The sequence below is a fragment of the Tenrec ecaudatus genome, chromosome 10 (assembly GCF_050624435.1).
Source record: "Tenrec ecaudatus isolate mTenEca1 chromosome 10, mTenEca1.hap1, whole genome shotgun sequence".
Classification (NCBI taxonomy): domain Eukaryota; kingdom Metazoa; phylum Chordata; class Mammalia; order Afrosoricida; family Tenrecidae; genus Tenrec; species Tenrec ecaudatus.
Window position 1 is genome coordinate 119,896,262 of NC_134539.1, and position 27,636 is coordinate 119,923,897.

General features: G+C 39.5%; 1 protein-coding gene across 7 annotated transcripts in view; it reads left to right on the forward strand.

Moving 5' to 3' along the window:
• The window catches only part of ACACA (acetyl-CoA carboxylase alpha), a 318,090-nt gene that overhangs the window by 173,010 nt on the left and 117,444 nt on the right, over window positions 1-27,636 (forward strand). For all 7 annotated transcript variants that reach the window (XM_075561440.1, XM_075561439.1, XM_075561438.1 and 4 more), the window contains 11 exons: window positions 254-404; window positions 1,965-2,099; window positions 2,426-2,572; window positions 3,174-3,362; window positions 3,899-3,999; window positions 4,664-4,752; window positions 10,071-10,195; window positions 17,499-17,612; window positions 18,825-18,938; window positions 19,979-20,068; window positions 21,544-21,662. In XM_075561440.1, the coding sequence (XP_075417555.1) occupies window positions 254-404; window positions 1,965-2,099; window positions 2,426-2,572; window positions 3,174-3,362; window positions 3,899-3,999; window positions 4,664-4,752; window positions 10,071-10,195; window positions 17,499-17,612; window positions 18,825-18,938; window positions 19,979-20,068; window positions 21,544-21,662 (1,374 nt within the window). The remainder of the gene's footprint in view (window positions 1-253; window positions 405-1,964; window positions 2,100-2,425; window positions 2,573-3,173; window positions 3,363-3,898; window positions 4,000-4,663; window positions 4,753-10,070; window positions 10,196-17,498; window positions 17,613-18,824; window positions 18,939-19,978; window positions 20,069-21,543; window positions 21,663-27,636) is intronic.

A 27,636-nucleotide genomic window follows, 5' to 3' on the forward strand; every position in this document is an offset into this window, starting at 1 on the left:
TCAAATGTTAGTTACTACATCATCATCTTAATATTTTGTTGTTTCCCTGATTTTGTTCTTTTAATAGTCAGATGATTCCATTGTGCAGACATACAATGATCTGTTTAATCTGCATCTTTTTTGCTATTTTGCTCTTTGGGGCATTAGGTAAATTTGTGTGTGTGTGTGTGTGTGTGTAAGGTTTACACTACTGTACCATATTTCTTTACATCTAAGTTGCTTTATTGGCTTATGACTTCCTATTATTTCCTAGGTATCGCATCACAATTGGCAATAAAACCTGTGTGTTTGAGAAAGAGAATGACCCATCAGTCTTGCGCTCACCTTCTGCTGGGAAATTAATTCAGTACATTGTGGAGGATGGAGGCCATGTGTTTGCTGGGCAGTGCTATGCTGAGATTGAGGTCAGGTGGTCTGTGGGTGTTGGGCCATGGGAGGGAAGGAAGAAAAAAGGTTGGCGAGGAGGGACTAGATCTGAAGAATAATAGATAGGAATGAATATGTTGGTTTAATTAGTTGTGAGCCTTAAGATTGTAAAAACAAACAAAAAGCATTAAGTTTTTTGTTGGTTGATGGAGGATTGTCTAACTCTAAAAATAGATACTAGGCAATAGCACTTGTTGAGTGTTTGGTGTCGTGGTAGGTGGTGTGGGGCACAAAACAAACAAGTGATGTAGTATGATGACTTGTGAACGTGCTGAGCCCCACCAGAGGGCAGAGGAGCACATAACAAATGACAGTAAAGTGGTGTAGATGAATAAGAGAAGACCTTCTGAAAAAAAGTAAGCGTTTATTCTTAGTTTTGAAAGATAGGTACTAGCTAGTAGACCAGGGGAAGAAGAGTGTTTAAAGCTAAAGGAGCAGTATGCAGGAGGGTAAGTCAAAATGTATTGTTATTAGATTTCAGGTCATGCATACATGGGTTTATTCCAACTGTGTTTAAGTGCGTTGCTGTCATCAGTAGATGGCTGATGGCAAGTTCTCAGTAACATACTTGCCTTAGTATTGGTAGACCACCTTCAAACAGTGGTTTCTGAAGAGATCTGCTGGGCCAGAGGTCAGCTCCGAAGGTTAGGGCAACTGCCTCATGGCGTGGTGCTGCTCCTCTGCTGTCTCATTGTCTCAGTGCAGCTTCTCGTGGTCTTAGTGCTTCAGCCTCTGCTACCGCTGCTGCTGCTTCCAGGAATCCTACGTGCACTCTGCTGAAGGCTCTTCTGTTTTGATGCTCATGGGATTCTCCTCTTTACTGCTTCTGAGGTGGCCCACTTATCTATGTACTCGTGTATAGGCAGAGTTTTCCAGCACATTTTTAATGCAGTTTGTGGTAAAATTAGGTGCCTCGGCTGATATTCAGGTCAGCTTAAACTCAAGTATATACAGTACATGGAGTGGCAAAACTGATCACTCTTCTCTGTTACTGCAAACACCTTAATTGCCTGGTTTTACTTAATTGTTTGGTGGGCATGACAAAAACATGATAGTGCCATACTAAATAATGGCATTTTACCTCAGTAGGGAAATCTTTTGGGAGATTTTTGAACTACTCTAGGTCAGAAATGAAGAAGGCCTGAATCCCATGGCAAGGAACATCTTGAAGAGGTTTAGATGGTGTGCTTCTCTGGGCGTAGTAACTGGTGGATAAAAGAGTATAGAACTACAGGTAGATTAGAAAGAGTGAGACACCATCTACTGGTACAAAGAGACTAAATTGTTTATTATTTAAAAGTTAAACTACAAATGGAAAGAATGGATTCGAAAGTTAGAAGCAAGATAAATTTCTGTAAGTGTCCTTATTCCCTAAAGTTATATCCTCGCAGAGATTAATTCCCTGCTTTAGTAGTCTAGAAGATCTGTTGAAAGATTCCTTATTTTTCTGCATTGAGTTAGATGTAATCCAACTATAAAATGCTTAGGGAGAAACTGATCTCTTAAAATCATTCTGGTACGATTCTTTTTTGCTGTAGGTGATGAAGATGGTGATGACCTTAACAGCTGCAGAGTCTGGTTGTATTCATTATGTCAAGCGGCCTGGAGCAGCTCTTGACCCTGGCTGTGTAATAGCCCAATTGCAGTTGGACAACCCCAGCAAAGTTCAGCAGGTGAGTTTGAAGGTACTTTGAATATTGCATTGCAAGAGCGATAGGATATGGCAAGAAGATTTTGGAGGCGCAAGAGATTTCAGTGCTTGTTGGACAGTTTTTTCTTAACAGCCTGTTGTATTACATTTTGTCTATAATGCTATGACACTAGAATTTCCACCCCACTGAGACTGTGTGGTTTCCTTATTCTGATTCCATTGACTTAATATTCCTGGTAGCTGGTCAAGGGATTTCTGGAATTTGAATGATGACTCTGTGTTGTAGTGATGTGGTTGTACCTCGAGTAGAAGACAGTAGATAACTTCATCTCTCATTGGGGTTGACAGGCTGAGCTTCATACAGGGAGCCTGCCACGGATCCAGAGCACAGCACTCAGAGGCGAGAAGCTCCACCGAGTTTTCCACTATGTCCTGGATAACCTGGTCAACGTAATGAATGGATACTGCCTTCCAGATCCTTTCTTCAGCAGCAGGGTATGAATCACCCCTCCTGGAGAAGGGGTGTACAAATAGAGTACTTTATCTCTAAGGTAGTTTAAAGTCTCAGAAAAACTTGGAAGAGGGAGAAAAAGAGATATTGTACCTGGAATTATTTTACCCTCAATTCAAAGTCTTTAAACCCTTGATTCTTATTTCTGTCATTAAGTCCGCATTTACTTGGAATTACTCATTTTTAAAACCAGAGAGCAATAAGATAATTTATAAATTATCAAGGGCTCATGAGGGAGGAGGGAGCAGGGAGGAAGAGGAAAATTTGAGGACCTGATGCCAGGGGCTTAAGTGTAGAGCAAATGTTTTGAGAATGATGAGGGCAATAAATGTGCAGATGTGCTTTACACAATTGATGTATTTATGGATTGTGATAAGAGTTGTATGAGCCCCTAATAAAACAATTAAAAACAAACAAACTTAAGCTATCAAAAAAAAATCCCGAGAGTAAAAGCAACACATACGTTAGTTGCTTTTATTGCTGTGTCGTAGTACTGCATGGTGCAGTCAGTGCAGATATATTCTTTTATTTTGGGTATTATGTTAATTTTGTATAGATCCTGTCTTACTATTTCCTTCTCTTCAGGTAAAGTCTTGGGTAGAGAGATTGATGAAGACCCTCCGAGATCCCTCCCTGCCTCTCCTAGAATTACAAGAGATCATGACCAGTGTCTCTGGCCGTATCCCTCTGAACGTGGAGAAGTCTATCAAGAAGGAAATGGCCCAGTATGCTAGCAACATTACATCAGTCCTCTGCCAGTTTCCCAGCCAGCAGGTATGTGTCGTGGAGCACTGTCATTATTTCCCTTGGCTAACAAGAGTGAGTCCATATTGTAGGCTTCCTTCGTGTTTGGGACTTCCTTACTGGTCTGGATGTTGTGCTTTTGTGCTTTTAACTATTGTACCCTTCACCAAAACTTCCATAGAGATAAACAAAATAATGAATAAATGAGACTTCAAAACTTGGAGAAAAATGAGATTAAAAGATTATGGAAAAATTTCACAGCATTTTTGAAGCTTCCTAGTACAGTATGTGAAATGTGATGCTATAAAGCAGTGGTTCTCAACCTGTGGGTCGCGACCCCTTTGGGGGTCAAACAGGGATTGCCCGATTCATAGCAGTAGCAAAAATCACAGTTATGAAGTAGCAACGAAAATAATTTTATGGTTGGGGGGGCACCACAACATGAGGAACTTTATTAAAAGGTCACAGCATTAGGGTTGAGCAAAGGTTGAGAACCACTGCTCTAGAGGCTTACGTTGGGGATCTCTTTGAGGGTAGGCTTCATTTCTCCCTGTCTTGTGCCTTAGATTGCCAACATCTTGGATTGCCATGCAGCTACCCTCAACCGGAAATCTGAGCGTGAGGTCTTCTTCATGAACACTCAGAGCATTGTACAACTGGTACAGAGGTAATTGTGTGTCTCTTCAGATTCCCCTACCTTATTATCTTCTCAGTAATCATGAAGAGGTTTACCTTAGGTTCGATTTAGTGAAATGAGAAACTATTAATATTTCCAGGGATGCTTCCAAAAGTTCATGAGATACGGAGTTTAAAGATAATTACATTTTCCCCACAAGTTTTTTGAAGCCTTCTCCTTTCTAGAATTAGGATTTAACTCCTATACTTAGTTTTTCTGATTATTTCTTTATATTCTGTATCTGCATCTTTCTATCGATTTTAAAATGCAATAATTTTGTTTCTGTCAATTTTTAAATACAAGTATAGCACTTCTCTTACCTTATCGTCAGTTGCTATAGGTAGAGTCATAGAACATTTGCAATTTTAAGATACTCATAAATCATTCAGATATGCTGTAGCTATTCCAAAGGTATGTCAATAATTTTTACTTGGCACTAATCAGGGTGCTGTTATATAGTACTATGAAGTTTCTCTTTTTTTCCTGTTTTCTTTCAAAGACAAAAAAACCCTCTTGCTATAGCCATATTTGAGTAGTAGTAGGCTCTCCCTGCCATGCCCTAAGGCAGCTGCGTGGTAGGTGCATGCCCTTGGTGTATTGTTTAATAGGGTAGACCTGTCGCGTTTTTCACTGGAGACTTTTTCGGTTTATCTAGGTACCGAAGTGGTATCCGAGGCCACATGAAGGCTGTGGTGATGGATCTGCTCCGGCAGTACCTGCGAGTAGAGACCCAATTCCAGAATGGTAAGCCTCTTTTGGAGGACTCTTCTCTGAGTAGCTTTTTATTCTGGTGACCAACCTAATCTATACGGACAGGGTTCTATAGCAGCTAAGCCAGTTCATCTTGTCACCATAACAAAGTATTTTTTTTTCTCCACTTCACAAAAACCAAACTTCCACTAGCTATCAAGAAAGAATAATAAAATTTATCTTGGAAAGATGTAAATCTTAGTGTGCTTTTGGGAAAGGACTAAGATAATGTTTCTGGTAGAAAGAGCAGTTACTCATTAATAGCTTTTGACCTTAGATAGTGAAAGTTGAGTCATGACTAGTCCTAAATAGAGAAACCCCTATCACAAGGGCTTGTCTCTTAACAGCTAAATTGTGGATTGAACCACACATCAATGTCTAATCCATGGATTAAAACATAGACCTCTGGGAAGAGCTCATATTTCTAGGACTTTTCAGTTATCATTTAGAAAGAATTTAACCCTGACTTTCTCTGGAGAGCTTCACTAAATGATGCATAAAGTCTAAGTATTAAATACTCTGATTGAGATTCTGAAGCTATGCACTGCCTATATTATTTCCTGCCACAAGATGGCAGTGAAATATCACAGAATTTGAAGCACTATCTAAAATTTTCCTTTATCTGTTCTGATCCCTTTTGGCATCTTTAAAGGATAGCGTTGTCCCTAGTGAACAGCAAGAAGTCTTAAAGTAAACATAGTCCAGCAGTGTATAGCATAATACATAAAAACAAAGTTGAATTTATCCCATAAATAGAAGGTTGTTTAATATGGGGAACATCGGTTAATGTAATTTAGTCATCTTATTGATTGAAGGAGGAGAATATGGTCATTCTCTCAAGAAATGGAGAAGAAAGGCATTTGGCAAATTATAACATCCATTAGTGATAAAATCTTGGCAAAATAGGAATGTAATGTAACTTCTTTAATTTTATAATGGACATCACATATCTATAAGGAATATCATATATCTTATAAAATGTTGAAAGTATTCTCTTTATGATTAGGAAGACAAAGATTTGCTGTCATTAGTTTCTGTTCAGCATTATGTTGGAGGTCCTCGCTAGTACAGTAAGATAACAAACAGAATAAGGAATCTAGGACTATAAAGAATAAGAGGGGGAAGGAGGAGCTGATAGCATTGATGACTGTGTAACCCCATGTTTGTGAATGGATTGGAAGTGTAAGATACCGCTAAATAAATAAATAAGCGTTTTTGGTGGGTAGGGTTGGTGGGGAGGTGATATAAGGGGGAACTAATATCAAGGAATTGAAGGAAAAAACTTTTGAAATTGATAGTGATCGCACTCGTTCACTACTGCCTGATGTGATTGAACTGTGGAACGTATGATATCTATAAGAGCTCCCTGTAAAAGGATTAAAAAGAAGAAAACACATTTGCCACTGTTGAATGAAATATGTCTCTGTAGTAAACTTCAGATTTATTACTAGAATTATTATTAACCTGGTGACTAGATCTAATAGTCAACGTATATCATTCAATTTTATTCTTTATATTAGGATAATATGTTAAAAAACAATTTAAAGAATATGCATGAAAAATAGCCAAAAAGATGAAATACCAGTGAATAAATCTAATAAAATATATGCAAGAAATTATAATTAGTGACCAAAAATCAAAGGAAACAGTTAAATGGAGGTGATAGCAGTATCTTAGATTGGAATATATACTATTGCAAAGGTATTGGTTCTCCCTCTAGAGTCATTGGCTTCTAGTAAAAATCCTACTAGGGTTTTTTTCATGGAATTTATCCAGTGAATTCTAAAATGTTCCTGAAACCAAAGTCTCACAAGAATCCAGATAACCTCCTGAAGAAATATAAGGTGAGGGGATTTTTCCTGTTCATTATCTTAATATAAAGCCACGTCATTAGACCAATGCAACAAAATAGAGGCCTCAAAGACGTTTCTGTATATGAAAGAAACGTGATTCATGACAGAGAAAGCGCTATAGAGCATAAAGGATGTATTTTTAATAAATGTTACTGAGAAATGAGTTATCTATTTGCAAAAAAGAAAGAAGAAATTGAATTCTCACCATGTACCATACACGCAAAAATCAATTCCAGGTGAATTAAAAATATAAACATTTATTAAAGGCAAGACTGCTTTTTACTGATCATGGCAATGATGCAGGACTGGGCAGCATTTTGTTCCATTGCAAATGGGAGTCACAATGAGTTGGGGACCAACTTAACCACAGCTAACAACAATAATTGGAAAATATCCTCATAGCTCCAGATTAAAGAAACCTTGCTCATACATCAAGAATAATCTGCAAAGATTGATTTTGCTGCACTTAAGAACTTCTGTTCATAGGGAAGGAAGGGGAAAAAATGAGCTGATAACCAAGAGCTGAGGTAGAAAGAAAATGTTTTGAAAATGACAATGGCAACATATGTACAAATGTGCTCGACACAATGGGTGATGTATGGATTGTGATAAGAGCTGTAAGAGCCCCCAATAAAATGATTAAAAATAATAACTTTATTCATTGGCATAGTAAAGAAACTCCAAATGGAAGTCACTCAAATGAAAAAGATATTTGAAAAACATATTAATTAACAAAAGGCTGGTATATAGAATATGAATAATGATCTATTTTTTTTCAGATAATACACTTCAGAGTTACACATATACCTGTTTTACTAGGACATGTGCAAGAATGTGGAAATCAATACAGATTGATCCCATTTTTATCAAATTCAGAAGTAGAGAAAATAAAACCACACATGTGGGTGGCAATTGTAAAGCAATGCAAACAAATAACTAGCATAAAATTAAGAGTTGCCTCTGAGGAGGAGCACATTGGGATGTTCTAAGGTATTAAATATATTATATTGGATCTAGCTAAAAAAATAGGAGTACTGGTAGTATAGTGGTTACTATATATACTTGAGTATAAGTAAACCCGAATATCAGCTGAGGCACATAATTTTACCACAAAAACTGCATTTAAAATGTGCTGGAAAACTTGGCTTATACACGAGTGTATCTGGTAAGCCTCGGCTGCTCACTGCACGTTCAGCAGTTGGAAGCCACTAGTGCTTCCCCGGGAGAAAGGGCTTTCTCTTCCCATAAAGAGTTAGCCTTGAAAGCCTTCAGGAGCAAGTCTACATTATCCTTATAGGGTCTACAAGAGCCAGAGATTGCGGTGAGTCAGAATTGACTTGAGGGCAGTGAGTTTGAGTCATTTCAACTGTTACTATGTGTTGTAAACATTGTTTTGTATATATAATTTATAATAAAACTTTTCTAAGTCTAGGTATAGTTCTGCTCACACGTCAAAGCTAAATCTCAAAACAGTACTGTATAATTTACAATCAGGAAAGGTGTGTACAAGTTTGGTATACCTCCTCTATACTTAGTAACAAATAATCCCAGAAACTGGACTATGAGGAAGAGTGTGGCGTCTGTGTTGGAGGAAGACTCCTTAATGACCTCGACTATGCAATCTTGCTTGCTGAAAGTAAAGAGGGCTTGAAGCAGTTGCTAATAAAAATCAGAGTATTAGACTTCAACAAAGAGATCTCATGATCCAAGCCATGCTATTTTAAATGTCTCATGCATTTGAAAGCTGGACACTGAATATGCAAAACCAAGAAGGCACTGAGCCTGTGAATTAGGGTGGTTACAAAGTGGATCGAATATGCCAGTGGACTTCCAGGAGAAAGAACAAATCCTTGTTCAAAGAAGTGTAGCCAGAATACTCCATAGAAGCAAGGCCATTTGGATATGTTATCATGAAGGGCCAGTCCTGGAAGAAAGACACTCTATTGGTGACATAGCAGGGTCATCAGAAGCAGAAGACACTGTGGCACAACAGCCAGATCAGACATAGGTTGGTGGTGAGGATGGTGCAGTACTGGGCAATGTTGCATTTTATTTTATATAGGGTTACTGTGAGTGGAGTTGACTCCATGACACCTAAGCAGCCACCACAGCATTTGTTGTTTATGCTTCTTTTACAAGGCACAGCTTTCCTACTCAATGCTAACTTGCTCCAGTGGCCTTGTAAAAGTCCAGTGAAAATGTTCATTGCTGTCGTCTCTCTATAGACCTTTTGACTTAATGCAAGTTACTCTTTAATCTATACCAAGTTTGGGCTTGGAATTTGTGTTAGTCGGGGTGGTACATTAGAGAAACAAATCCACAGAAACGCATATGTATAGAAGAGTTTTATATAAAGGGTAAGTGCACATCAAGAAAACACCTCAACCCAGTGCTGCCCAAGCCCACCTGTCCAACATTATTATCCCATGTGTCCGACACCAATCCCCAAAGTCCTCCTCCATCTCACAAAACACAGGCAATGACGCTGACTACAGGAGGAAAGCCAAATCAGTGCGCATGTAAGCATTTCAGCACTGGCAGGGGTCTCCACACGGCTGCTCCAGCACCTCGGGCTGCATCGGGGTAGGTCCATATGGCTTCTCCTCAGGGATGTCTTGCAGGAAGTGAGCCTTGCCAGCTAAAGCAGGGAACTGGCTAAAGCAGCTGCACCCTGGTCTGACCATCACAAAGCAAGAGACCCAAGAACTAGAAAGGCGAGGCTCACCAAGCCATTTATCCCTCCGCCCTTCAGTTAACCCCACATGTATTTAACGGCCAGGTTGGCACAATGAATGTTAACTATCTCAGAATTCCTAGGCATTACTTAGCTATTTCATGCACTTACATGGAAAAATGTCAATTCTGGAGCTAGCAACTACTTACTTGATTTGAGGTGGGGGTGGGTTTGTGTTCGATTTTAATAGTTTTGTTTTTTTTCTGGTGAAATATTTTCAGTGAGTCAAACATGGAATCAAGATTCTCAAGCTTAATAGTAATGAAATGACTTTTTAAATAACAGCCCTTCTATGGAAATTTCTCCAGGAAGCTAAATATGAATTAACAGGCGTACAGTATGATGGAGTTATTCTCAAAACTCCAATATGCAACATACATCTTCCCCACTCTCCCAAGCCTCCCCCCCCCCACCTTTTTTTCTTTCTTTTTTAATATAATGAACTTGAACTCAGAAGGTAAGTGATTTGGCCCAGGAACACAAAGGAAATTGATTGGTAACCATGGTGCCTTTAAGTTTACATTTTATATCCAAATCGCCTCATTCCTAGTCCAGCATCCTTTATGGAACTACACTACTGATTCTGAACGCATCCTTCCCAGAAAAGCCAAGAGGTTTCTTCTCATTTCTTGTCAGGGGAATTATATAGACAGTGAAATGAGAGAGAAAGAAGTATGAAAATATAACTGTTCTTGTATGACAAGACCACTTATTTTTGCTTTCAGGTCACTATGACAAATGTGTGTTTGCCTTGCGGGAGGAGAACAAGAGTGACATGAACACTGTGCTCAACTACATCTTCTCTCATGCTCAAGTCACCAAGAAGAATCTTCTGGTCACAATGCTTATCGTGAGTTCCATGATTCGGGATGGGGAAGGGCAGGGGATGCTATGAGGGGAAAGCATTTTCTCTTTTTGATGGCTGTGGTCAGAGGGAAAGCTATCATGGAATGAGTGGGACTTTGTTTTGGTATTTGGCTTTCCTCAGATGTACTTCTGTCTTGTTGTGGTCATGATGCCAGGGACGCAAATTTCTTGACTCCATTTAAAAGAGACCCTGTGCTTCTTTGTTTCTGTTAGCACTCACGACAAAAACTTCAAAAGGTGGTCTTAGTGATTGTTTACTCTTCCATTGTAACTCTGTTCTGGTCCATGGATGTAAACAATGGTCAAAAGAAATAGGAACTAAAAACACCCTGTTGGAAATTCAGTAGTGCCCTCCCCCCACTCCTGAAGAATTTTAATTTATCCTGCAACTTTATTGGTCCATTTGTGTTTCATTTGCATCAGACTCTAAGCTGGGATGATTGTATTGGGGTAGATACATGCTTGGGCCACCACAACCTAAGAGTACCAGGGAATTTGTAGACAGAGGACATGAGAACAGGACTGGTAAATGTGAGTTTAATTGCTGCATGTTTCACCAGTGGGTAGAACTTCTGTGAACTCTAGGAGTTTTAAAAAACGATTTTACAAGATCTTCACTTACAGATCTCTGTGACTGAGTTCATTCTAGGTCTAGAGAACAATAGAATTATCGTTACACCCTCGTCCCCAGAAGTCCTAAGCAGTTGCTTTGCTATGTTTTTTTGCTGAAACTATAGTACCTTTTCTTTTTGTCCTTTTGTGGGATTGGCACTTTTGGTACCTTGGTTTTGATTTTTAAAATAGCGCTCTAGTACCTTGATTTTACACCTTCTTGGAGGAAAAAAGCCCATAGATCTTAACTGTAACTTTTTGGGGTATACTTCAGAATGGAGGGAAACTACCTTACACTTTCAGAGAGGATTTGAATTTTGTAGCCGGAGTCTAAACCTTGTCTGTCGTTAGTGATGCTACTCATTCCATTTCTCTCCTGGTTGGTTAACTATACTGAGTGGAATATTTTTCTAAGAATAGCCATTAAAAAAACACACATTTAAGTACTAGAAGAGGCCATTCCTTTTGCTACGTAGTAAGGGAACCAAAACTATAATTAAAAGGAAAAATAACCAGTGCTTTGTAATAATATTTCAGCTATCTTAAAGTGGCAGGTTTCAGGAGTTTTTTCCCCTCGCAGAGAGAAGAAATCTCTTATTTCATTTTTTGTCTTATTTATTTTAATTTAGCATAAGAATTGTTAATTCTCATTTGAATTATGGCATGGCTTTCTGGCAGAAACTGGAAATGATGAAGAGATAGAGGATCTCAGTTTGGGCCCCAAATGGGGCAGAATTTGCCTTCATAGGAAGCTAATTATAGTGGATTTTTCATTTTATTATGATTACATTTTTAAGAACCTAACAGTTTTTTGCACTAAAAATAGACCAAAGCCCAGAATCCTTGGAGCAGCAGAAGAGGAATGATCGTCCAAGACTGTCGCTGGGTTTCTTAAATTCTAATTTGTAAGATATAGGGGCTCGGCTCGCTCTTTTTGCGGAGTGATTGTAAGTAACGCTTGCCTTAAGAATCTCATTATTGGAACACGGAGCCATATTTCCTCTGAGAATTCTGGAGTAGCTTTGAGCCGGGGCTGTTCATTTCTCAAGTAATCACGCTGGTGTGATGGAGAGAGAAAATGGCAGCTGTTCGGAGCTCAGGCCTTCAATTTTCTTCAGAGTCCAGTCACTCAAGTGTGTAATTACACGGGGTGCTGCAGAGGCGCGGGCCCTGTCAGAGAACTGGCTGAGGCTGTGCTTTCTGCTCTTGCCAGTCAGGACAGGCAGAAGCCAGTGGGCTCTGTTCTCTGCCTCGCTGCTGTTCTCTCTTCTCACCCCACCTGTCATTCTGGCTATTTCCTACCTGCAGGGATGGGACCCAAACTTTGTTTCCAACAAACTGAATTATTTGGCAAAAAGAGCACCTCAGTGTTTGGATGAAGAAGATGGGGATGGGGGAGGAGGTGGAAGATGTGAACCAGGAAGACGGATTCTCCTTTTGCTAATTTTTCTTTTAAAAGCAAAGCCCGGTGAGCATAAATAGCACCTGAAGGCTTTTGCGGGATGTATTTTGAAGTGTTAGTTCTTTTCGTTCTCTTCCTAGAGATTTAAAAATCAAGAAATTAATTGACAGGATTGAGCACTCAGTCAGCTAGCAGCGAGTAGATAGAGCAACAGGGTCAAAGCTCAGAAGGTATTAGTTTCTGATTGGATGTTACTGAACACCGGATGTCTTCTTTCTCCTTTCCCTTAGCAGCTGTCAGACTTCCCTCTCTTTTCTTCTCTTCCCACACAGATCTAATTTAATTTCATGGTGGTGGTAGCTGCATAAAAGCCATCTTAGTTGATTGGTTACTATTTCTATACTTACTGTAGATGTTACCGAGACATGGTGGTTCCCTCAGTTTAGTTCTCTGCTGCTTTCTTCCTTTTTTTGTCCCTCTTTTGCTTGCATTGGCTTTCTGATTGATGGTTACATGTTCTGCACTCAGTCTCTGCATTCTAGAAGAAGGACTATTTGGGGTGTGCTTTTCAATCTAGAAAAAGGATTAAAAAATCTTCGGAGAGTCAGTGTTAAGGGCTCTAGACTGCTCCAGGTTGGAGCAACACCATCATCCCCTTCAGGTCTACCCTAGCTTGCATACTGTTACTTGCCTCATGAACTTTGGGGCAGATTTCTTCTCGCTTACCCTAACTGGAAGCAAACTTTTCAAGTAGAATGCCAAAGTCTTTTCAGATTTCTTATACATAGGAAACACTTTGTTATAACTAAGGTGCCCTGGTAGCATAGTGGATTATGCATTGGGTTGGGTGCTGCTAACCTCAAGGTCAGCCGTTCAAAACCACCAGCCCTTCCAAGGGAGAAAGAGGAAGCTTTCTATTCTCCCGTCAAGATTTACAGTCTTGGAGACCCAGAGGGGCATTTCCACTCTGTCCTGAGAGGGTCGCTATTAGTTTGAATAAACTTGATGGCAGTGAGTTTGAGTTGGTTTTGGTTTGTTGTTGTTGTTGTTGGTGGTGGTGATTTGTTATTGTTGGTGGTGGTTTGTTGGTGATGGTGATGGTGGTGGTGGTGGTTGTTGTTGTTGGTGGTGGTTTGTTGGTGATGGTGGTTTGTTGGTGGTGGTGGTGGTGGTGGTGGTGGTAGTGGTGGTTTGTTGGTGATGGTGATGGTGGTGGTGGTGGTGGTGGTGGTGGTGGTGGTGGTTGTTTGTTGGTGATGGTGGTGGTGGTGGTGGTGATGAGTGTGTGTGAGATAACAAAGCAAAGGCTGGAAAGCCAGTTAGTTTTTTTTGTTTTGTTTTGAAAGTTCTTATTTCTGACATTTAACTTCATAGGCGAAAGCTTAGAGCCCAATTTTTGATCGTTTGAGGTATTCAAGGGGCTTCTTAACCAAATGAAGCAATTTGTTTTATTGTTTGCCATTGAATTAGTTCTGACTCATGGCACACCAGGTTTGCAGAGCAGAACTGCTCCAGAGGGTCTTCCAGGATGTGACCCTTAGAAGAGGATGACCACGTCTGTCTTCCATGTCTGTACTGGGTGGGTTCTATCTGTACTACTACTGGGTTGGCTAGTAGTTACAAACTTAACCTTTTGTAGTGCCATGCTTCACCTTTGTGCCACCCAGGGACTTCTAATCAATGCAGAGCAAATGCAGAAGTACCAATATCTGCATAGTGTCTGGACCGCACAGTACTGAGTAGTCTTTTACTTTCACGAGGGTCTAGCCTCTCTTTGTACTTGCCACCCAGGGACTTCTAAACAATGTGTAACAAATAAAGGATCAACCTCTGCACAATTTCTAGATAACAAAATATATATCCTATAGCTGCTTAAATTCTGAATAGTCTTTTCACTGCTTATATTATATTTTTGGTATGAACTACATGAACATGCTTCCTTATGATTATGCTATGCATATGAGCCTCTAATTTGCCTTAGAAAAACAATCATTTCAAAAGTTCTTTATATGTTCTTCCATCTCAGTATGTTTGCAAACCATCTTATCCTATAAGTAAGGAAGAAAGTCTTTCCCGTTTGCTGAAAATAGTTGATAATCACAATTTAAAAAAATTTATACTTGTTAATGACATCCTTGGCATGTCCAAAAGCCCTGCTGTAATTCAGGCTAGAAGAAGCTACCAGTTCGTTACTGATACTGGGATTATTGCTTGTACCAGCTGAACACGTTAATGTCTTAAGGCTGCTGCATGCTAGGTCACATTTTTTCATTTACAATTGTCTTCATCAGAGTGTTTGATGCACAGGGTGATAGACCACGCCTACCTGTCTTGGGTTTTTCTGGTAGTCAGATGCTTAACTTTGGCATTTAAACATACTTAGTATTTCTGTGAATCTAAACTATTTCTAGTAGCCACCATCCAGTTCAAGAACAGAATAAAAAATAACTGGTTTCTACCAATTTTTAATGAAGCCAAGTAATATGTTCCCTTTGGTCTACATATTTGTGCAAGTGACTTCTGAACCCAGAATCAACATGTACTCTCCTTAAATGAGCCTCTTTACGTCAAGGGAACATATTTGATGACGTAGCCATTATATAATGACTTTGGCACAAAATTGTTCCTCAAGACTAGGTGGGCTGTAAGTTACTTAAAGGAAGCCTACTTTGAGGATAAACATCCTGTGGGATGTTTGCATCTCGAGATGGTTGGGTCTGAAAAACAGGATGCTCCTCTATCCCTAGTGGTTTTTTTCAGGACCTGAACATTGTGTCTATATCAGGGACAAAAGAGAGCTGGAAAAGTTACTCTATACATAATTTTCTACTGTAATCTTTTTCTGAATGTGAATGATGACAGTACTTGAGTAGAAGTTTCTTCAGGATCAACTAAAAGCAATGGCATTGCCATATACTCTTCTTGATAGTTCCCATCCCAGAAAGTATGGGTGACTGTACTCTTATCGGAAGGAACCCAGAAGACTTTTAGTGAGTGATAATTTCCATAGTTCACATTTTTTAATAGACACTGTTTCTTTTTAATCTCTGTTTGAAATAAACTTTCTTGTATGTCATTAAAGACTCCAAGTCCACCTAGAGCTGCTTCTGGCCTTCCTACTTCCTCACTCTCTTCCTTCCGTAGTGGAAGATGAAATGTTTTTGAGCATTTTGCATGGTTTTGTTAAAACAGAATAACTCCATTTCCTTTGTTACAGTTTAATTTCAAAAGGTAAACCAGGATTTTCTCTAATGTGATACAGGTTGAGAAGGTGACTAGTGTTCTTATTTGTCACATTTGCTTGTGTTGTTAATGTTGAAACTACTCTTAATTGCAGAGTAGCTGATTTGTGGTATTAACTGGGACCCTTGTGAATGTATTCAGCTTTTTAGTGGATTATTCTGGTGATTGAAATGAGCACTGGAGAAAGGAACATGTATTTTTCCACTAGGAACTTTATGTAAGTCTTGGTCAGTACAAGGATGGAGATTTGAGCCTGTCCGGAAGTGCCTTGGAGGAAAGGTCTAGCAATCTACTTCTGAAAAGCAGCTGGTGGAAGCCCGGTGGAGCACAGCTCTGCAGATGGGTCCCATCGACTCAACCAGCACCTGGCTTTTGTTTGTTTCATTGGGAACATTTGAGTAAGAAAGGTTTACATGGAGAAAGCTTGCTCTTGCTTCTCTACCCTCTGTACTTGACCCATGCTTTCCTCCTGTCTTCTTATGTGAGGTCTTTGGAGATTTTATGGATTCCCTTCGAATTCTGTTTTGCTTATTGGTTCTCAGCCAGAGATGAGAGTTGGTTGCATTCTTCTGTCCCTCCCCTTGCTTTTATGACCTAGGAAACAGTTCTTCGAGAGGTTGAGCAGAACCCTGGATGTCAAGTTAACAAGAGTTAACTTTATTCTTTCCACTCACAGAAGTGAAGTCCCTACCTTAGATGGATGAAAACAATATTTCCCTTTCCTTAACTGCAGATCTCAGAATGCATTCTGTCACTTGGAGCAGACCAGACCTCTGCTCAATAGACTGGGGAACCAGAAAGTATTTCCTGCTTGGCAATTTTTGAGAAGGCATTTTGCTATCATGGTGTCGAGTATTCTAAAGTATTTACCATTTGATGTGAAGGTGGTCGGTGTTTTGGGAAAAGTGCTTTCCTAAATGTCTGTCTGTTCCATAGGCCCCACACTTTTACTTACCCTGCAGTGCCAAACACTATACGAAGGACCCCTGGGATGGAGAGCCTTCAACAAAGGGGGTGATAAGGAAGGTTGGAAAGCAGCAGCAGGACAGCCCTCTCAGACCTTGTCTTCATGTTCCATTTACAGTAGCGGGCGAATCAAGATTTACTGAAATACAAAGACTACTAACTATTTCAAACTCCAAGTAGAGGGAACTCGATCCAAACATGTCTATTTCATATTGTATTAATACTGCTACAAATAGCTCTGTAAAATGAAAAAGCATTTATAAAACCAAATGTGCACGTTTTATCAGGTGAGGTAAAAATGGCCTGCATAGTGAATCATTTTTAGGAAATAGATGGGTAATCCACGAGGCTTCAGAAAGAAAGGAAAAACTTCTCAAATGATGATAGAGGTTTTTAAAAGATATTTAATTGTTTTACAAGGTGAGGGCCCCAATTTTGAATAAATCATGGATTCTATTCTATGAGTTCATTCTCTCCCACTAATCCAGCTAGGATTGACCGTACTTGGTCAAGTGATTCCTGGTACCTTTCGAGGATAAATGCTGGGTGCAGAATTGCCAGAACAGGAAATGTATTTTTCTTTAATGTGTGTTTAAAAGTGAATAATTTGCCCTTGTGTTTACGTTTTGCATGTTGGTGGGCTGCTGAACATTTATTTCATTTGTGAAATGAAAACCACCAGGAGTAGTTCCTTTTGCTTTATATTGCCTTCTTTATAAAAGTGGGAGAGGGAATTGGAAGATCAGTTAGTCCCTATATTATTTAAAACCTCTTAAAACTTCAATATAGCAGCTGCTATTTCTGACTCAGAATCCCCTTGACCCCTTTTAGTAGTCTCTGGTGTTTTCTTCTGCATGCTAAAAAGTATAGTGTTGATTTATAAAGAAATACATTAGGAATTTTGAATCTAAATGACTGAGGGATTTGGGCTTCTCCTATGGGATCTCCTTAGCCACTTGTTAGGATAAAACTAATAGAAATTTTGCATGTTCTGTTAATCCAATCAAAGTCATGTCCACCTCAGATCTTTTTAATGTATGTATGTATGTTCTTTACTGATTAGGATCAGTTGTGTGGACGAGATCCTACTCTCACTGATGAGTTACTGAATATCCTCACAGAACTAACCCAGCTTAGTAAGACCACCAATGCTAAAGTGGCGCTTCGAGCCCGCCAGGTAAGCACATTTGTGGTTACGGTGAGGGAGGAATAATTTTCATAGGCCGTGCTGTCCTAGACACAATGAATTTACCCTCAGAAAAAAATGTTTTATTTTCCGTGTACGATTGTGGTGTCCTCAAAGTAGTTTTTTTCATGTGGTGTATGCTTTTTAAAGCAAAGGGGAAAGATAAACACGTGTCTTACTACATAGGAGCTCTCTCCCCATGGCAAAGATCCTGCTGGCGTTCCTTGCCCCCCACGAAGCCCTGTGATAGTCAATGAGGGTCAGGTGGAAGAAGACAAACGGAAGGAAGGAAGCAGACTCAATATTTCTGACTATCTAAAAGGAGCTGAGAAACAGATGAGACTTCTAAGACGTCTATTGGAAAAAATCAAGTGTGGAAAACAAAGATAATGAAATGTATCTTAGTGTCTAACCATTAGAACAACCCCAGAGAAGTCCGGTTAGTTTCACCCTTCAGGCTTCATTCCCATTCCAAAAGGTTTCAGCAGGGAAGCCTGAGTCGGTGCTCCCTTTGTGTCTCAGTGCATGGGAATCGGCCAGGAAGCATCATTTGAAGCTGTTCAATGACCTTCTGCTTTCTGTGCAATTGTATCCATGTCACTGAACTACTCAGAGTCATTGAACCTCTCAGTGACCTGCTGTGGGTATTCAGGGCCTACCATGTCCCTGCTTGTTTGTGACACTGCTTTCACTCTCTCTGCCTCACGTGCATCGATGACACTTTCTGACTCCTCCTTGGTGCTGAGTACCAGAGGTTGTCGGAGCGCCTTTTCTGGTCTTTCCATTTCTGAGTTGCAAGAAGATAGCTAGATCTGCTGTAACCACCTTCCCCACAGCTGCTCCCTGCCAGATCTGATTCCCAATTAACAGCTAGTCATGCAGTCCCCAGGACTAGCAGCTTTGCGATGGTAAATCACATGCACTGATGGAACCTGATTGAAGCTGTTTTCTCTCCCTTCCCCCTGCCTCCATGGGAAATTGCCCACAACGCAAATCATGGTGAGAGTCAACTGAGATTCACTATTTGGTGGCATTGGCTGTATGTTACAGGACCTGGAAGTTGTTTTACTTGGACTCTGTTTTATCTTTGATGCCTGCACTTACAGATTTATATTTATTGCTTTTGTATCAGAGCTGCCTAATAGGAGCCTAGAATAATCACTCCCTCAGGAACTTATGCCTCTTATTTTGCTCTCACTCTAGGTTCTTATTGCTTCCCATTTGCCATCTTATGAGCTTCGCCATAACCAAGTAGAGTCTATCTTCCTATCAGCTATTGACATGTACGGACATCAGTTTTGCATTGAGAACCTGCAGGTATATGTGTATCCCTCTTCTGCAACTCTGTATGCTGTTCCTTTTTATGCTCAAACTTAATCAATCTTGATTTTTACTATAATCAAGCCTCATTCCTTGATTTTAAAATATAATTTATGAATACAAGGGGGCTTCCAAAGAAATTTTGGTAAGATAAAAGATACGGGATTATTTCAGGAATTTTTTGACACTGTCTTCTATTTTTTCCCCCACGAAAATGCTGTTAGAATTGTGATTTTGCTTAAAAGCCAGATAGGCCTGCCTTCAACATAAGTGTCCTACTGAAGTATTATACTTGAAAGTATTGTAGGTTAGAGTCCAATGACAACCCTGGGTGATTTCTGATATTTAAAATCAGATTCATACATAAATAGCTAATCCTTCTGAATGCCAAGTTATTGTCATTCATTTTAATGCTTATGATTAAACTTTATAAATAGTCAATTTTATAATACATATTTTAATACAATAGAGTATTGGCTAATTTTATTGCAAATTGGAAAGACCTTGACTATTATTTTTTAAATCACATTGTTCTTTTAGAATGTACTTCCTCATTTTCTTCCTGGAGCCATACTATAGTTATATCTGGCAAAGGAACTCCTCAACTTTCTATTAGATTTATTTCTAGGGAAACTAAAAGAAGGGACTTTTCTTCCTTACTCAAATCGTAGTTGACATCTAGAGAGCCCCAGGGTGTATGTATTTAGAAAGTGCCGTTCAGAAAAGACAGTAGTCATGCACACTTTTCAGATCATGTAGTTAATGCCTTGTTAGTACATTCTTTTGAGAATTTTACATATATTAACTCATTATCCTTAAAATAGCTCTATGATGGTAAGAACTATTATTTTTACTATTTCATAGTTGAGGAAACTGAGGCACCATGAAGTTAAGTTTATCCATGGTTTTCCTATAAAGCCATTTTCTTTCTTTTTTTTTTTTTTGGTTTCACTAGCTGCTTTAAATGTCAAATAGTGTGTATTAATATTGTTCTCTTTAGGAACACAGTAGTTTAAGCCTGTCTTTATATTTTCCAGAAACTCATCTTGTCTGAAACATCTATTTTTGATGTTCTGCCTAACTTCTTCTACCACAGCAACCAGGTAGTCAGGATGGCAGCACTGGAGGTAAATTTTTATGGTTACGTGACAGTACCTTTTTCTTTGTGTCTAGCTGACTTCCTCTGTCCATTTAGCTCTCATATCAGCTCTTTTTCTTTGATTTTAATGCTTTTTATTTATTTTTTCCCCTAAATGCTTTTAAAATTAAATCTTTAAATTTAAAACTTGTTATATTTTAAATTGTCAAACCATTTGATTCTTAGGAAAGAAAGTACTCATATTGAATGGACTGTCTTTTAGGTGCTTTGTTTTTCTCACTTCATCCTGCACTTAACCTTATAACCTCAGAAGAAAGTGACACTTTGAGAGGTTAAGTGACTTGTCCAAAATCACTTAGATAGTAAGTGGAGGAAGTGTGCTTTGATATGCTCAGGACAACTTGATTCCAAGGACTTTTTGCCTCGACAGACCACGACCTAGGAAAGTACAAAAACTGCAGGCCCTGACCACTGCTGTAGATGTGCCAGATATAAGCCACAGGTGTCGGGAACAAAATGGACAGCCACTGTGGGAAACACTTCAGGTGGTTTCTGAGAAAGTTAACATAGATGATCCAGCTATTCCTCTCAAATCAATCTCCCCATTATCAAATCAATGCTGACTTATAGCAACCCCTGTGGATTTTAAGACTGTAACTGTTTATAGGAGTAGAAAGCCCAGTTTTTCTTCTGAGGAGCTGCTGGTGGTTTCTAACTGCTGACTGTGTGGATCTCAGTGCAACCTATAACCACTGCACCTCCAGGGCTCCTTCGCAGGTATATACCCCAAAGAATTACAAGCAAGAGCTCAGAAGGATGCTTCTTCACCAGTGTCCCTTGGACTACTATTCCATAGTAGCCCAAAAGCAGGAATAGCCTAAATGCCCATCAATAGATGAATGGATAAACAAAATGTGGTACATGGAAGGAATATTAGTCAGCCATGAAGAGAAATGAAATTCTGATATATGCTGTGTATGGCATGGATGAACCTTGAAAGCATGTGGTATGAAATAGTAAGGCAGACACTAAAAGACTTGTATGTACATGGCCAAGTGGGTGAGGTTGGGCTCACAGTCATAGGCCATTATTGTTTCTTCAGCTCTTAATCAAGTTAGTATGTTTGAGGCATGGCATATCAAATTGTCCCTGACTTCTTGTTTGTTTGTTTTTTTAATCATTTTATTGGGGGCTCGTACAACTCATCACAATCCATACACCCATCCATTGTGTCAAGCACATTAGTATTTTTGTTGCCATCATCATTTTCAAAACATTTTCTTTACTGCTTGAGTCTTTGGTAACAGTTTCTCATCCCCCCTCCCCCTTTCAGTTGGTAGTGAGGGCAAACTGTGCCACACATTAACCTTGCAGTAAGACTTTGGCACTATTAAACTAAGTACAGAGCCCTAAGGTCTATAAAAGCTGACCTTTTTTCTCTCCTATCTTAGTTTTTTAAGTTTTGTCTTTAAGTGTATTTATTGTGGATTACTTCTTAACCAGGTGTATGTTCGAAGGGCTTACATAGCCTATGAACTTAACAGCGTACAACACCGCCAACTTAGGGACAACACCTGTGTGGTAGAATTTCAGTTCATGCTGCCCACATCTCATCCAAACAGGTAAGCTGAGCCAGCCAGAGCTTTGTCAGGAGGGGAAGGGAAATAATGTAGATGGCAGGCCTCTTGTCCTTTAGCTAGAAATGAGGAGGAGGAGGATCTAAACAGATGTGGGAGAAGCGCCTCTTCGTGACACTTGCTCTGATCTTTGATCTAGAAGAGTTAAGTGTGGGCCAATTCAGACAAGATTTAGAACCACTGTTTTCATTCTCACGTGTATCATGTCACTGGGGAAACACTGTTTTTAATTTTTTTTCTTGTTTTTAAATTAAAAAGAAATCACTAGCATTTTTCTTGCTGGATCATTGCCAGAAAATTAGTGTTTGTTTTAACAGTTTAAAGTTAGTTGTTGGGACAAAAAAATACTCTTGGGAAGAATGCTTTCTTTTTCTGTGTGTTTGCTATTTCTAGAGCTTATATCTGAGTCAATTTCATGATCTTCTGAAAGAAAGATGACAATTTAATTCAGCAGTTGGAATTTGGTCTGTTTTTAAAGATCACATTTCATAACCAAACTTATTGAATTCAAATAAATTACTTCATAATTAAGCCATGCTTATCCCCCCCACACACACACACACACACCTTTCCCCCCCCTTCCTTTCTAAGCCCTTTAAAAAACAAAATGTACATTTGGAAATTTGTTTTAGTATTGCTTTGATTTTTAGATGGAAAATACATCATTAGTTTTGTATCTTTTGTTTTTAAGAATACGGAGGCAGTGAAAATCTATGAATTCCACCCCCACATATGTTCACCTTCTCCTGTATTTTCATTCTTTTTAGTAATACCACAGGAAATATAAATACCACAGGCAATCTTAACTTGTCTCCCCCTCCATTTCTTCTTTATGGTCTTTGGTTCTTCACTTTGTATTACAGAGTACTATGTCTTTGGGGATCCTTTGTTATAGACACCAGAAATGGTTTTATTCTGAATTGCTACTTCACCCAAAGCAATAGAAATAGAAACCCTTCCTGCAGACAAAGAAGTCTGTGATAAGACTTTTGGCCACTGGATGCCACTGTTGATCCAGCAGAGGTCAGCGGAGGAGCAGCAGCATCTTCAGAAACGTGCTCTTCTTTGTCTCAGATCCTTTCACTTCTGTACCTCAGACATACCGTATGGCTGCCAGAGGAAAGCATATATCCTTTGTATAGAAAGCATCTCTCAGTACACTTTTGCCTCCACGGAGTTCAGAATCTCATTTTCCAGAAACGAATGGTTGTCCTTCAGTGAGCGGCGAAGTACTCAGGCACACATGGGCTCCGCACTCAGTCTTCTTTCTTCTCCTGCATGCCTTGAATAATCGGATAGAACTACATGCTATATGTAATGCCCTTTGTAATTCTCAGGACATTTTCCTTTTCTCCTTGCTTTCCACTACCTCCTCCCTTTGGACAGTGATTTGTAGTCAGGCTACAGGGCTGCTTCTGATTTCTTTCCTTCATCATCTCTCGCCTTGTCTTTCTGAATTGCTCTCTCTGTCCTACTTCTTTATTCGGGGCTGTGTGCCCAGTTTGGTTAGGAATGAGTGACTGAAAAATGGGAGACGTTGTTATTAACGGCTCTGTTAACACTTTTTCACCTTTCCACATCAAAGGCTTGAATCTTTGTTATTCCTAATGTGGGTTTAAAGTATGTAAACTAGTCACTGCCAACATCTGAGCCCTAATGAATGAAGATCGGACCTGAACAGAACAGTGGTCCTGTGGCCATCACCTATGAAGCTCTTCTTGGGGGGTGTGTTGGGATTTTAAGTAGCTGGGGTTATTAGGATTGTTAACTCCCATTGTTATTGGAGTGTTCATGTAGGTGCAGATAGAAGCAAAGTAGAAGAGGAAAGATAAAATAATCTTGAGAACCAGAAAGCTATTCAAATTGTTTTTAACACTTTTTCCTGATCTAAATTCCTTTGTTAGTTTAGGAATTCTATCAGATTCTATCAGGAAATGTTGTGTTCTGTTTTTTTTTAGTTTTAAAAAAAATTTTTTTACGTTCTGTTTTAGAGTAAACTTATTCAGATAGTTGTTCACAAACTTGAGGAATGGGCCATTAATTTAGTAAGATTTTATATTTTTTGAAAAATATTTCTGTTGCAAGCAATTTCCATTGCAAATGAGAGTAACATCCTCTAAGGTGAAGGCACCCTTTCCAGCACACTTGAGCAGGTAATGTGTGGCTGACTGTGCACTTTTCTTTTTGTTTTAATTTTTATCGGACTTTATATTTTTTCCTCGATTGTCTTCTTAGCATTCACAAGCTATGTCCTATTGTGTGATTATTTTTGGTGGGGAGAGGACTTTTCTTGTGGGGTTTTTGTCTTTTTATTTTTTAGTTAAAGGTATTCTGTAGCCGGTTACCAGTTTCTAAAGGAAAAATAAGTGAGTTTCTTCACTCATTTTCTGGGTGCAGGAATAGTCAGAGCAGCTGGTCTACACTCAGAGAACATTTTGTTATTACCTTGATTTCTAGGACCTAATTCTCTTGTCTAAAATCCCATCAGTCTAGCTCTTTAGTGAGTTAAACCTGTATTTTACATTGATTAACTCTGGAGCTCAGAGTACCACTGTTCAGAATTCCCTTTTTATTTTTTTCCTCTAGGGAGGCACGATTTAGAGCCAGAGGTGATTGTGTCCCCGTGTCGTGTCCTCCCCTGCCCCAATTTTGAAACTCCGTTTTATCCATGACCGGTGCTGGTGGTACAAAACATGTTTTGGAAGCATCGTTCTGAGTATGTCTTTATTTGTACAAACGAATAAAATGTCTATCATCCGTAAACTCTGTGACTATGCCTATGGGTCAGTATAGTATGACAGTCTAGGAGTACAAAATATAAAATTTCAAATGATTTTCTTAAGTAGGTCAGCCATCAGTGAACATAGTTAATTCTTTTTAAGTTTTAAAATTTCTCCAGAAGCACTAAAGTTTGATGCAGGAGATGGAAACTATTTGATTCTATGTTATGAATATTTAATTGGTGAGGATCTACTGGTGTTTATTTTCCAGATGGAAATCTGTGCTAAAGTTAGGTTGTAGTACACCTTCTCTGCTATGTTTCCTTGTGAATTTGGTTTTCTGTGTTAGTGTTTTAATTCAGTGCTGCCTTTTACTCATGCTTTCTTTCCAGAAGAGGTCGGCAGTGTCCTTCTGATAGCACATGTTTTGGTCATGAATAAATTTAGGCTGCTGTCAGTAGACACCACCTTCTTTGTGAAGAAGGTCAAAAATCAGAAGCCATCCATATGCTTAATCAGCAGCCTGCTGCTATTCTTGAAGCTTCTGATCCTCTTTGACACCTAGCCACTGGACGGGATCCCTCTCGGAACTCTACTGAGATATCCCAAAGTCATCCAACTTATAGCACTTTTTAGCAGTGGGGACAGTTGGTTGTATTCGGTGGCCAGAATGAGCTATAAATAAGTAAAATCGTACAGTTCTTGTTTCCCTCATTCAGGGTAGTCTGCTGATAAGATGCAAGCATCTGGCAGAAGAGGAAATTCTCAGCAGGTTTAAGTGCTTACCAAAGTGCTTTCCTGTATCCACGGGCCAGCTTATAGCCTCTGTTGTGTTATTTTGGCACTCTGGGCTTGTAAGAGTGGAAAGTGGAGTTTAAAACTCACAGTATATCACCAGGGTAGCCCAAGGTCTAGCTGATCCCAGGGGGAGGAAAAGCAGAATCCAGGGCCCCTGCAAACCCTGCCGTTTTGTGCTGTGGATTTGTAGCTAATTATACAGTAGGCAGCGGGAATGTGCTGTAGCCCTGTTGGGGTACTTGTTTCAGAGAGAGTGAAATCTTCCAACTGCGTAAAGAAGAGGCTTCGGCGAGTCTGCAAATGAATGAAGCGATGATCATTTTATTGTAAACAAGCTCTGCAGTAGAATCAGAGCATCTGAACTGTAAAGGTAGGGGTGGAAAATGCCAATAGAAATATGTGGTTCAGATGTGTTTTACACTTATTGATTTGGACTCTCCTATAGAAAGATTGTCACGCAAGGAGACCACCACTGGTCACAGCCAGTCAGATTGCTCATTCTCCTTTGGTACTGCTGTTAGTGACTGCTAGTAGGTTACTCAGCCGACCTCTTCTGATTCTGCTTTGCTGTTTGATTTCAAAACATTTGCCCTGCACTGGCTCTCAATCACAGCTTCATGTAAACACTGCTTGTTTGCATGCATCCCCTTCATTTTCATATAGGGCCTTTTTTTTTTTTAAGTTAGATGGCAAAAGAGGTAGGAACATTTTTATCTGTTATAAGATTCATGTTGGATTTGCTAGAATCAAGAAAAATGAAATTCAGCTAGAAGGGATGGTAAAATGCTCAGAGAACTTGTGACTGCCAAAGCAGTCAGTGTTCCTGAAATTAAAGAGGGTTCAGCTAGCAGGCAGCAACTCTGACTTTGCATTCATATTGAAGCAGGCTCACAGCCATTCTGGGCAGGCAGATCAATAAAATCAGAGGTGACTTGATGCCAAGAACCTCAGAATTCAAAGGATTTCTCTGTCCTCCTTTAAAGTCTGTATTGATGTGGAGTGCTGTCCTCAGGAACTGAGATGAGAAAATGCCAGGTCTAGATTTTGGTTTATGACACCGTATTGAACCATGTCCTTGGATAGCATCTTTTTAAGTTTCTCGGTTATTGCACCTTTGAAATGGAGCTCGTATCCTAGAAGGAAAGTGGTGCTGATATTTTTTACACTGAGGATTAAAGTGCTTTGGATAGCCTAACCAGCAGACTTCTGAGAAGTAAAGTTTTGTTTCACTAATATATTTGAAAATGATTTGGATCGCCTTATCAGAGATTGAGCAATTTGACTACTTTTGCTTGATAAGTATTTAATGGAAATGTGGCAGATTTTATTTTCACTACATAAATGGAATACGTGACACATATACAACTATACCTTAGTTGTTTTATATAGAACTTGAACCTCTATGAGTCTATTGGGTATCACGGTAGCACATACTCTGCCATAATTCTCAAACTGGCCAACTAGCCCCTGCATAGAGTAACAGAATATGTAAATGATCATTATGGACACAGCTAAGTATTTAACTGGTAATAGATGCAATTTATTCTCTTTCCCTGCTCATCTTCCTTACAACCCTAAAGATTTTTATTCTACTAAAGCGGATAAAGCTGGCTCTAAACTTAATTCTTACATGATTGATTGGGAACCATTCCTTTAAAACTGGAGTGGTTGGGAGTTTTTTGTTTTGTACCCCATACTGTGTAGATGGTTTACAATTCCTGTAACAAGGCAGCAGGGGGCTCCCTATGAGAGCTTGAGAATTGCTCCTGGAAAAGGGCGGGCTTGTTGTTTTCCATTCAGGCCTGCTTCTGCTGAAAACTTGGCCCACATCCTGTGAAGGCTCTCTGAGGGATTAGCGTGTAGTACAGAAGGAGTGAGCCCATTTTATTAGTTTAAGAAATGGGTTAACAGTTGAGAGAGATTATACTGATCGCTAAACTCCAAAAGCCGGGATAGATGGAGCCTGAGATTGCCTTGGTTGTAGAGATCTTCTTTCTGAACTAAGGTTCGTGTAAAAAACTGTGCAGGTGGCCTCTTCCTTTAGAATCCTGTTTATTAGAAAAGGAAGACTTGCCTGTATTCCCATTATTAGTCTGTTCAGTTAGCTTTCTGCTTAGCTGCACCTCTCTCTGCTATAGTACCTATGCTGATGAGAGCCAACTGCCTTATAACTAAGTATGTCGTGTAAAATGAAACCCATTTCCCTGAGTGACAGCAGAGGTTCGTTTTTGCACTAGGAGGCTGTTCTTGCTGCCGTATGAATTCACTCTGTGGTACAGGTTTGATGCAGAGAGCACTGCTCCTCACAAATCACAGGAGGTGTACAGTTTGTGTGCAGAGATATGTCACTGCTTTTTATTTATATAGCCAGCTCAGTCTATTCTGCTCCTTTCACTGCCATGGAAAGTGCATCATTTTCCTCCCTCCATCCTCCTGCCCAC